At 42.6% G+C, this 12484-nt stretch overlaps 1 protein-coding gene across 1 annotated transcript; it reads left to right on the top strand.

Moving 5' to 3' along the window:
* The first annotated feature begins 7033 nt into the window (after positions 1-7033).
* LOC308622654 (putative inactive serine protease 58) lies at positions 7034-11693 on the top strand. The gene is made up of 4 exons (XM_081244217.1): positions 7034-7180; positions 8800-9050; positions 11004-11140; positions 11542-11693. The coding sequence occupies exons 1-4, from the start codon at positions 7059-7061 to the stop codon at positions 11689-11691; spliced, it is 660 nt and encodes a 219-aa protein (XP_081100343.1). The 5' UTR covers positions 7034-7058; the 3' UTR covers positions 11692-11693.
* The last annotated feature ends 791 nt before the right edge of the window (positions 11694-12484 follow it).

Here is a 12484-nt window from a genome sequence, read left to right as displayed (position 1 = left end):
AGTAATCTGTACCCCCTCCCACACTAGACCGCCCAAATCCCAGCTCAACGTAGGTACTATTTTGAACTGTAAGCAAAAAAAGGTGCAAATGCAGATAAGTTTTGTGGAAAATTGATCTGTTACCGAGACCATAAAAGTCTTGACTATAGGGGTGGTGTTCTCTGTTCTCTTCCGCCCTATCCTGAGAGGCAGCACAGACACCCCGCTTTAGTTCTTCAATGTTGTTCCCTGCAACTTTTCATTTTTCCTTGGATCATCTAGAGGATGATTAGGAGTACAGGTCCCGGTACATGATTCCTATGTGTATTTGGTATGAATCAAGGATGAAAGATACAATATGGTCTGAGCGTAACAGCATTGGAATAGGTCGAGGAGTTCTGAAAGGTAAACACGTGTGTAGTCCCGGTAGGAGAACGGGATACGGTGAAGGATGGGTATGATCTTAGTTGGTGCGCTGTAACCAGAAAACCACAGATTGCGTGGCTTAAGCAATAGACAGTAATTACTCACAGTTGCTGAGACTGGAAAGTCCAAGATCAAGGTGACACAGAAGGTAGTGGGGGCCCCGTTCTGGCTTGTAGACAGCTGCCTTCTTGCTGTATCCTCACATGGCTGAGAGAACTGACTCTAGTATTGTAATAAGGGCGGGGCAGGTGTGCAGCCAATAGCACGTGGCCGTTACCCTGTTACTGAGCAACTGTTACTGCGAGATCAGAAGCAGGAGACCCTTCACCTGGCGGGTGGAGGTCCCCCTTGGCCAATGGTTGGCCATGTCGTGGTCCTTGCGGGGGGCAGTGCGTGTGGTAAGAGGTGTATCAAGGGCCGGTGGGTGAGCTGGGGGGGCCTCGGGGACAGGCTGGGTGCTGTGTCCTGCAGAGCTCCAGAGTCCTCGCCACGACAGCCCACTGGCCGGGCCCAGGCCTTGAGGCAGGGGGAACCTCTCCCCCATCCCTGCCTCTGCGACCTAATGGCCACAGCAGTCTGCACGGGTCCACAGGACCTGCTCCCCAGGTCCGCTTTGGGTGGCCTGAGGAGCCTGAGCGCTGGCTGGGTCCTGGGCGCCTGGCTCTCTCAGTGATGACAGCTGGGCAGGGTCTGGGGACCTGGCCCTGAGGGCACCGTCAGCGGAGAACTACCTCTTCGGCAGGGCCTGGATGCTGGACGAGCGCTCCCGGGCAGGGTAACCCTCCCGTGCAGGGACCCCCTCCTCTTAGCCAGGGCCTGGACCTCAGAGGGTGAAAGTCCAGCCTTGGGACCTTGCACATTCTTGTCAGAACAGAGAACAACATTTGTTTTGGTGGAGGTTTACAGGAACATCGTGACCTGACCGCGACCTGACCTCAAGAACAAAGGATCTGACACCAAGAAATCTGTAACAACTAACCATGCCCCTCCTTCAGCTTTCCTATAAAAGGGCTTTGCTGAAAGCTTTAAGGGAGTTTAGGGTTTTTAAGGTATGAGCCACCCGTTTCCTTGCATGGCCCTGCAATAAACCTTTCTCTGCTCCGAACTCTGATGTTTTGGTATTGTTTGGCCTCATTGTGTGTCAGGCACACAGACGTGTGTTAGGTAACAGTATCTCCCTCTTATTAGAGCACTAATGCCATCATGGGGGCTCCACCTTTATGACCTCATCTAAACTTTCCAAAGGCCCTACCTCCTCATACCATCTCCTTGGGTGTTAGGGTTTGAACATACGAATTTTGGTGGTGAGGGACACAGATATGCAGTCCATAACAGGTATCTCAGAAGAGGAAGGTATGGGAAGATACATTCCCCTATTACCAATTTTCTATCCCTTTGTATACCTCTGGATGGCACATTTGCAGGGAGCAGTCCTAAGCCCTTCATGTTACCTTATCATGCCACTAGGATGGAGCCCAGATTCCTTAGCCTTGCATTCAGGGCTCTTAAGTGTTCAGTTATAACTAATCTGTCCTGTGTATTTCCTTAGTTGTTATTGAATTGCTTTTATGTTTGCTTATGGCCTAAAATAATTTCACATATAACTCCTCTTTTTTTTTGTTTTTAAATGGTACCTTATATCTACCTTAAATAAACATCTTAGGCTTCTCTACAGAAACAAATGAGTTTAAAGATTTCCCTGTTCCCTCTGAAACGTTCTTTTACCCCACCCATCACCACCACCAATATACGCCTACTCACCTAACCACCTCAGGTAGAGGGAAGATTCAGAGACCTGAAAAGATAAGTGAGATAACATAAAAGATGAGAGATCAGGGCAGGCCCAAAGTAAAGTATGAAAAGGCAAATAAATCATTTTTCTGGACACCATCCAATAGTCCCTTTTCAGCATATCTTGGCATTTTCTATCTCTTGTTTAAAATCTGACTTGTTACAATTTGTGAAATTATATTAAAATGTGAAATCTATATGCTCTTTGGCCCAGCAGCTAAACTTCTAGAATCCTATCCTATTAAAATGTGCTTATAAAAACAAAAATGTGTAAGTGTGAGTGTATCATTTAGGAATCATTCAGTTTCAAGGAACAGAATGTCCAACTCATACTTTAACATGTACTTTAAAATGCACTGGTGGAAGCTTAGAAATAGTGAGCACTGCAAGAATGGTTTGATTCAGCAATTCAAAAATGCCATCAGGGGACCCAATTTATTTCTGTCTTTGCCCTCTGCATCACTGTCAGCTTTGTCCTAAGGATAAAGCCTTGTGATCAAGACAGCTGTCAGAGCCATACTCTGCCTTGCCTGTATCTAGGGAGAAAGAAGCTTTTTCCCCAGAAGCCCCTGTTGGACACATTGTGTCTCCTTAACTGAATTTGGTCACTCTCACATCCCTGAGCCAATAACTGAAGAGGATTATGCTGTTGAACATAATTAAGTTACGTGGCACACCATCAGAGCACGATGGATATTCATTTTGCAATAAACATGGCCTACTTGGTATATATTTGGTTAACTGAGTAATTATAAGGTTAGCTATCAAGAAAAGGAGGTGTAGATTTTAAGGAGGCAGCCACAGTCTCCACCAGAGTAATCAAGGATGCTTACTGATGTGTTGTCTACATAACAGTGAAAATCCGGAAATAACTCAAATAGTCATTAACAGAGGATTGATTAAATAAACGTGGTATGTTGTACAGTAGAGACAATGTAACTATTCTATTCATTTATCCAACCGCTTAACTTATTGAGGGCCTATTACCTGCCTAACAGTGTTTAATTCACTAAAGATACAGCAGGGAAGAAAACAGTTAAAACCTTGCCTTCACGGTGTATTCATTCTGATTGGGTAAACAGAAAACAAATAAATAGAGACTAGAGAATATAATGCTAATCAATGCAAATGCCACAGGAAAAGAAAACTGGATCAAAGAATGGATAAATGGAAAGCAAAGATCTGCTTCCAAAGTATAATCAAAAGAAAAACATCAAAAGACCTGTGAAAGCATACTATGATTTAAAAACCCATTTTGTAGTCAGAAGAGATATCTCTCACCAAAAGGTATCTACTACAAATAAATACCTAATTCATGATTCAATAAAATCCAGGAAGACATGATATTTCATAGCAAAAATAAGGCAATGTAAAGAGGTAACAGTCTGAGATTAGGAAAAAAGTTTTTTTGCTTGCTGTGTCTCATTACAGTAACAGATAGATTTAATTTATTTATCACTTGCTCTGAAAACTCTCAGACGGCTCTCAACTGTCAACTTCATGGTTAGGACCTTTGATAGTTATGTAAAATAAAGCAATATTTGCACTTGGAAGTTTAGCTACTTATGTAAATATTTTTTCACATGGGATATATAAGCTGGATAGAAGTAACTTCCCTTCAGATTGGTACACTCCATAATCTGTTAGTTTTCCCATTAACGAGCAAAAAATTTTAAGGTATACTCAAGATGAATTTATCTAAGAATATTTGCTTTAATAAGACAAATAGAAGCCTCTTTTTCCCTAGAAATCTTATTTAATTCATTATTTAAATGAAAACTAGTTTAATCATTTATCTTTTATGGCAAGTAAATTTAGTGTTAAAATCAAATTTTAAAAGACCTTTAAAAAATAAAGATATTTACTATCTTGGTATGATTTTAGCCTTACTTTTAAAAGTCAAGTAAGAATGTCTGCCTTGTTGAAAAAATGCAACTATAAAAGTCTTTATTTAGTCTTAAAAATAACCATTTTTTCTGAGTAGCTCAGTCTAATCCCTTTTTAATTTATATTCCATCTAAGCTGTGGAAACTTTCTAAACATACTCTTGCCATACGATCCAGCAATCACACTCCTTGGTATTTACTCAAAGGAGTTGAAAATGTATCTCCACAGAGAAACCTGCACATGGGTGTTGATAGCAGCTGTATTTATAATTGCCAAAACCTGGAAGCAAACAAGATGTCCATCCTATGAATTAGGTGCTAATATTCCTCCCATTTTATAAATTAGAATACTGAGGCTTAAAGAGGTTAAATGTTTTTATCAGGACAAGGCACCTAGAAAGTCCTGAAGCCGGGAATTGAACCTTACCTAGGAGCTTGACTCCTGAGTCTATGCTCTTCACTGCTATTAATAAACATGGAAATGTTACAAAGATTTAAGGACTTACAACAATATTTGGACATAGATAAAAAAGTGTCCCCAGAAGCCTAGAAAATATGGGGATCCTAAGGTTATAGTTATTTTATTTAACAAGCATTTATATAGGACTTACTATTTACCATTAGAACTTGCTGTTCTAAGCGCTTTATAAATAGAAAATCTGAACAGACCAATAATGAATAAAGAGATTGAGTCAGTAATCAAAAACCTCTCAACACAGAAAACCCTAGGACCAGACAGCTTAGCTGGAGAATTCTAACAAACATTCAAAGAATGGACACCAACCCTGCTCAAACTCCTCCAAAAATTGAAGAAGGGAGAACACTTCCCAACTCATTCTACAAGGCCAGCATTACCCTGATATCAAAGCCAGAGAAAGACAACACAAGAAAACTATAGACCAATATCCATGGTTGAAACCACTATTTGTTACATATTTCGGAGGGGGGGGCAGTCAGAAAGTTAAGGCTAACTTATAAAAAGGAGTGGGGTGCATTAAAAAGAGTATTAAGTGTGAAACACAGAAACTGAACACGTAGGGAGATAGATTTTATTCAGATTATTGCAATAAGAATATCCCAGATCTGGAGATCAGAGTGCCTCAGCAGGATGCTTTTGCCTTAAGACTTTTGTAGGGAGATGTAGACAAGTTACAGGTGGGGAGATTAACAGTTGAGGTTGTTTTGCAATCAGGGGAATTCTCAGTTAGCTGAACAGGAAGTGTTTATCTCTAGTTGTAGTTAGATTGGCGGGGGGCGGGGGAGGAAACAGTTCTAAGCTCAGCTAATCATTGATGAGAGAAAGAATGGGGAGCTGGAGGGTCTGCATGGTTCAGGCAAAAGCGGGAAGGTCTGTGGCTGTCCTTGTCACACGTCCACAAAGGAGTCATCCAAAGTCTTATGGGAGCCATGAGAAAGAGTGGATGGAGCCTTTTCAAACTCATGTGGGGAAGGGTCACTCTTTGTGATAAGCCATTTCTCAGAATACAGAATTTCCAAGAATTTTTCACCCACTGCTGTTTTCTGGAGCACAGGGCTCAGGTAAAGTTCTACACATCAGGGGAAATCTGGAAACACCGTTCCGAGTCCTGACTTGCCTGTTAACTTCCACGAGGCCTACGGCATCCTCGTCACTAAAATGGCGAGTGGAGGATGATTTGTTAAATCTATTTCATACCCCAATGTTTGAAGAGTCTCTGAGAGGGGCAGAGGGACTCTTGGGGAAAAGGGAGATGGCAAGTGAGGGCAGGGAGAGAGGTTCACAGTCACAAAGGGAGGAGAGGACAACAAAGAAAGACTGTGTCACAGAGAGGGGAGGAGAATGTCAGCAGGTACTCCTGGGATTTTTAGGGTCAGAGAAGAGGCACCGGGGGCTGGACTTGGTCTGCCCCTTTCCCTTTCACCCCCATCAGAGACAGATCTCAGGTGTGCCTTATGTAACTGGATTTTGATCAGGGCCTGTGTGAAGACATCCTACCCCCCCGACTTAATATTTTCTCTCCCCGCTGTTCTTGCCAAGACGCTTGGACTGCAGACTGAGGCAGCGGACAGCTTGACCTGCCTGGGCTTCTGCTCCTGCTGAGACCCCGGCCTGCCATGAAGTGCTGTCTCATCTTTGCACTCACGAGCGCAGCTGGTGAGTCTGAGGTCTTGTTGCTGCCTAGGCAGAGATGCGGTGGTGTGTGGGAGGGTCAGAGAGGGAGGCAGCTACCACAACTGAAGAGAGAGGACTTGGTGGGCAGTTCCTTCAAGTAACTGTTGATGCAAACGAAAGGAACCACTCTCGATGCACAGCTCACCCCACCAGCAGCCTCTCTGGGCTTCTCCGGTGCCTGTGAGCATGTTAGGATACATCACTGTAAGTCCCCTGCACTCTCCCAAGGCTCTTGAGTGGCTGATTTCCTAGATCGCTGCGTCTCCTGGACACACACCAGAAAAGTACATCTTCCCTTTCTCTGAGCAGATGGACTTTGGAGGAGTGAGTGCAGGAAAGGAAGGGGGGCTAGGTCAGGGGCTCTGGGAGCCTCGTGGCCCTATCCCAAGCTTTTCCACTCCTTTCACCACCAAAGTCAGGTAGTATTTAACTTTTTCCTTTCATTCCTGGCAAAAGTTAAACTATTATTTTTAAAGTAGTTAAGTCTTTTTTTTTCATTTTCATAATACACAGCACTGCCAATCAGGGTTTTTGATCAGCCTCAGATAAGCCTTTGCATTAATTTCACATTTAATATACCTCCATCTCAAGCAAAGACATGTGTCAGTTTTCATGTGTAGAGAGCTCAGGTGACATGCATGATTGCCCTTTGATTTAAAAGCATATTTAAAAATAACTTGAAGACCTTGACATTGTCCTTGAAAACCTTAAGGCGGGAAAAACTATCCTAGCGAACTCTCACCGTTTGCCCTGTCTCTCCTTCTACCTGTGACCCCACTGATTCTTTAGGAGTCATTCTGGCCCAACATTCTAACACTGAGAAGATGAACATAGCAGAAGATTTTACTATTCCTTACATGGTCTATCTTCAGTCCTTCCCGGAACCCTGTGTGGGGTCTCTCATTCACCCTGAGTGGGTACTGACCGCTGCTCACTGCCCCTTACCGTAAGTATCCGTTTGCTCTTGGGAGCCATGAGGGTTCTATTCAAACAAAATCAGGTCTGATGAGGCATCCCAGCAAGTTCTAATGGCATCCTAGGGAATTAGAAGACCCAGGAAGAGAGAGGGTCATCTTCCCAACGGGGAAAATAATACACACTTGGGTGGTTTAGGAGGAGATGAAGAGGAAGGTGTCAGAAGACTCTTTCTCACAGAGAGTAAATAATATTCATTCATTCAACATACTTATTGAACATTTACTATATTCTAGGGACTGCTTAATGCACTGAAAAAACAGCAAGGGAACAAGACAGAAATTCGTTTTCCCTCATGGAGCTCACATTCTGGTAGAGGAAGTAAGCCATAACAAATAAATGTCCCAAAATAAAATATTAAAAAGAGTGCCAAGCTGTAAAATACAGGAATAAAGCAAGATATCTACTTTACTTAGGGTGATCATGTCAGGCCTAGTTGAAGAGATGAGACCAACAGGAAGAGGAGGATGCAACCAAGTGAATAAATCCTGGGGAAAATTCCAGGCAGAGGGAATAGTGTACAGAGTCTATGAAGCAGTAAAGATAACTGAGTGTTTGCCAAACTGAGAGACCAGTGCTGAGTGGGTGTAATGAGTAGGGATGGGTGTTCACAGGCTGAGGTCGAAGTGTTAGCAGAAGCCACGCGATGCAGGTAACAGGAGAAGGGCAAAGGAGCTCTGCACGAGATGATGCTGTCCCTTACAAACCTCAGTGTCTCTGTTGTGTGTGAGAAACGGTTGTATGACTGGGACCTAGCCAGAGTTTCAGGCGTATATAAGGGTCATTTTTAACTCAGAACTCTTAGCCATCTGGTTGTTCAAGACAGTTTACTCAGACCCAGATTGAAGCCGTGCTCTGTGTGTTAATGAGAAATACAAAGGAAATAAAGACAGTTCATCCCCTCCAAGAACTGGAGCTGGTAAATTGGATGTTCTTCTCTCAGCCAGGCCTAATGCATGAACTGTTTCTGGTAGGCAGTGGCTCCTGTATCTGTTACGTGACTGGACTCCTGACACTGGAAGTCTGTGGGTTTGAATTTGTCCAGGAAATATAATGGAAGATGGTAAATGGGAGTCCTGATAGACTACTAAGAGTCTTGTGAATCTATAATCAGTGTAGGCAGCACATGGTAAATACAATGATATGGCCCCAAGAGGAGCTGGGAAGGGCCTAAGAATATCCAGAAACAAAGGGTACAATATGCTTGCTCAAGAGTTGCTTGAGACAGTGTAGTGCAGACAACGACCTCTGGAATAAAGGATTGTGGTGCCATCTCTGTTACCTATTCATTCAGATCATCCATCATCACCAGCATCATCACCAGCATCACCATCATCACAACTAGATTGCACTGAGTATGTTCTAGGTGGCAGATACCATGTCAGGTTTTATGTATATACATTGAGTCTAACACAACAGTCCTATAAACTATTGTTATTACTATTTTACAGACCAAGGCCAGTCACTTGAGTTCTCAGGTCTAAGAGATAAAATTAAGATGATTGGAGGAGGTCACCTCTGACACTTCTTGCAATTCTGACATTCTGTGACCCTGTTCTCTCCCAACTCCCTGCCTTCTTTCTTCCATAGTGTTAAAATCCGATTGGGAGTTTATCAACCCAACATCGAAAATAAGAAAGAGCAGGTACGAAATTTCTCAATGATGGTGCCCTACCCTGAATTCAACGCAGGATCTCTGAACAATGACTTGGTGATGATAAAACTGTCTAAGGCTGCTGCACTCAACAACCAAGTGGGAACCATAGCCATAGCTATGGAACCCTTATCACTTAATGATTCCTGCTTTATCCCAACCTGGACCTGGAGTAAATATAAAAACCGTAAGTGTTTGACTCTGTGTTCTTCATCCTGAGAAGGTTTTGGCACTGGGGAAAATGTGGAGGGATATACCTGAAGGAAATAGCTGCTATGAGGTAATGCTCTTGACCCTAGAGGGATTACTGCAGGGCCTTACACTACCATTATACTCTCTTTCAGTATTACCAAAGGATGCTGGAACCACCACTCGATATCTGAAATGAACTGATAAAGCTAAATGTATTGCTTATTATAGAAGAGCAATGCTGAGCAGACACAGTCTCAAGGAGCAGAGTCCTAGGCTTATATGGGGTTTGTGGGAAGCTTTCCGTACAGGGTTTGGAAGACTTTCTGGGGCTTAAGAAAGTTGACGTCATCTGTAGAGGCATGGTTACCTGGGTGAGATTGTTGTTGATTGGTTGGCACTCAGCATGTTTATTGGAGGCGAGTCTGATTTGCTGACTTTAAAAAGTGACATTGATTGATTGGCTTGCCAAAGCCTGTTCACTGAGGCAAATTGTCATGGGTGATAATCAGGTTTAAACCCTTCTCTGGTAGTTACAGAACAATTCATATGTTCTGTAAAAATAAAAAGTGGGAGACTGGGGCTTCCCTGGTGGCGTAGTGGTTGGGAGTCCGCCTGCCGATGCAGGGGACGCGGGTTCGTGCCCCAGTCCGGGAAGATCCCACATGCCGCGGAGTGGCTGGGCCTGTGAGCCGTGGCCACTGGGCCTGCGCGTCCAGAGCCTGTGCTCCGTGGCAGGAGAGGCCACAACAGTGAGAGGCCCACGTACCGCAAAAAAAAAAAAAAAAAGTGGGAGACTGTGTTGTCTATCAGTCTGTTTTGTGAAAACAACAGTAGAAAGTGGGAACTTTTGTATTCTCAGTATTTGGCAACTTCATTTTCAATTTAGAAGCAACATTCCAGGGAATCTAAGTGAACATATTTTATGAACAAATTGAAGATTTTAAGTCTTATCCAAAGTAACTGTATCACATTTTACAAAGTAACTCATTACACACCATTTGAAAACAAAATAAAACTACATAAATGTTTTATCCCATAGGCTCTGCGTGTCAGAATCATAGTGAAAAACCAATTCTATAAGCTCTCTGGTGCCAGCCTCCCAATATTTATTGAGTTCATTATTTCAAGTAACTAGGTTATTTTCACCTAGCTTGTTCTATGTATTTCAATTCAATTTCCATAAAAACTTAAAACTGAACATAACTCTTCTTGTTCTTTTCTGACTTGACATTTTCTGGTCTAATCTGCTTTAAGACGTTAGATTGGATATATATCAGAAAAATCCTTCTCTGTAAGTAACACTAGGCTTAGCCTGAGCAATCTCTGGTTAATTTTTTGTTTCCTTCCTCCTTGTTACTCTCTACCAGAGATTAAAATTATATAATGCCTTGGTTAGACTCCTTGCATCCTGAGGTTAACAGCATAGTAACAATTGCTATTAGTGAGATGAGCAATATTACTTCTTAGGGGAAAATATATATGTGTATTTATACATATACACGCACATACACTTATAAATAATCCATTTATAAATTATCTCACTAAAAAAGCATGTTTAGACACATTAAAAATAGTTTTCTACCTTTATGATTAAATGTAAAGATGATGAAGTAGGTGCCAAAAATGAAGCTTTCTTGGGGACAATGGCTTTGTGTCTCTCTCTTCTCACAATCATTCATAATTTTCCTGTGGGTTTTTCAAGCTTTCTAAGTTATGCACGCTACAGAGAGAATTATAGATCTGATGATATCTGACGTAAGGCTCACATAATGCTCTGAATCCACTGCTCTGACACAGAGATACTGAACAAGGGACTCTAAGAAGGATGGAATGTCTGATACCTGCCATAAATATTCTCGGGTATTAATGTATTCACAAAATAGAGGCTGATCACAAGAGTATATGTGATAAGAAGAGTAACCCTGGACTTCATTTCTCTTCCCCACAGTTAGTGACCCTGACATGCTGACTTGGATCAACCAATATACTCTCCCCTACAATGAGTGCCAGAATATGCAAGATGAAAGAGTGGCAATAAACATCATGTGTGTGGGACAACCTCTAAAGACCTTATCTGAAAATAAGGTATCTTTCCCTTCCCCAGACAGGAAGATAGCAAGGGGTCCATGAGGAGGAGAGGTGCCCATGGGAAACCAAATGGTGCCCAACAGGGAGGCCTGGAGCCCTTCTGCTCTTTCTCCTCAGTGTCTGGATTTCTCATCAATTCCCCTGCCTTCCTTCACCGTGGGAGAGATTCGGGGCGAGGAGCCATTTGTCCTTTCTCCCCCTACTTGCTCTCAGTTTGGTCAAATTCAAACCAAGAGAGGTAAGCCCTACGTGGATGTGAAGAGAGGTTTGTCACCTCTCAAGAACAATGATTCCAGGCCGTGAGGTGCTTCTGCTACTATAATGTGCCACTTCTTGCAATGAATTCTTGTTCCACGAGGACAAAGCACGATTGATCTCCTGTTCCCTCTCTCTGGCAGGAAGTCTCAGCAGCTCCAGCCATCTGCGGTGGGAGGTTGCATGGCATCTTGACTTGGGCAAAAGGAAGTGTCACCCTGGGAAGTGAAGGGTTCTTCACAGAAGTTAATCCTTATGCAAGATGGATCATGAGCATCATTGAAAGCTACTGAGGCTCTTCTGTTCCTCCATCCCTTCAGTGCAGCCTCTTCTTGATTTCTACACTGGATCCACGACTCTACCTTTCTTGTTCTTGAACAGAATTCATTAAAAACAAGAATGACACTAAAAACTTGGGCCGTGGCCCCTGATCTCTTTATCACATAAACTGTAAACATGATGAGAAATTTAGCAACATCCTCACCATTTGTTCATTCAAAAATTATTGAAATATCAGCTATTTGGTAGGTACTGCATATGCCAGGGATACATTATGACACAGACTTTGCCATCTGTTAGCCAATACCTTGTGACAATTGCTACAATGGAATGAGCAATAAGTTCCATGGGAGTATAGACGAAAAAACATTAGGGTATCAGAGTCACGGGAGGTACCACCCAAGAGGCAGACAAATTAGGGGAGAATATTGTAAAACTGAGGTTTAGTTAAGTAGAAGTCAGAAAAGCATAAAAACTGTGATGTGTGCTGGAAAATATATGTAAATAAGTAACACTGGAGGGTAGAAAATTGTTTGCAGAGGGGGAGAGAGAATGTGATAAAAGAGTATTATTTATAGCAGGTAAGTGTTAGATAGCAAAGGGCCTGACCTGTTTGGTAAAGGAATTTAGATGTTTATCTTGTAGGCATCAGAGGGTGTGTCATTAAAGCCACCATGGTAAATGAAACATTGTCAAACTTCTGAATTGGGAGATGTAGGGAAGCAGAGTCTGTACATTTTAGACATATTGACTGTGAGTAGAAACAACAGGGGCAGAGTCAGGGAAAGTCAGCTGAGTTTCTGACTT

This window comes from Mesoplodon bidens (genome assembly GCF_964165515.1).
Source record: "Mesoplodon bidens genome assembly, chromosome: 9".
NCBI classification, from domain to species: Eukaryota; Metazoa; Chordata; class Mammalia; order Artiodactyla; family Ziphiidae; genus Mesoplodon; species Mesoplodon bidens.
This window is presented reverse-complemented; position numbering and strand designations above follow the sequence as displayed.

Bases quoted from the DNA above. Each gene is read 5' to 3' on its own strand.
- LOC308622654 (XM_081244217.1), top strand. From the start codon at position 7,059: ATGAACATAGCAGAAGATTTTACTATTCCTTACATGGTCTATCTTCAG. The intron at 9,051-11,003 runs GTAAGTGTTTGA...TCTTCCCCACAG, and splicing joins CTGGAGTAAATATAAAAACC to TTAGTGACCCTGACATGCTG. The intron at 11,141-11,541 runs GTATCTTTCCCT...TCTCTCTGGCAG, and splicing joins AGACCTTATCTGAAAATAAG to GAAGTCTCAGCAGCTCCAGC.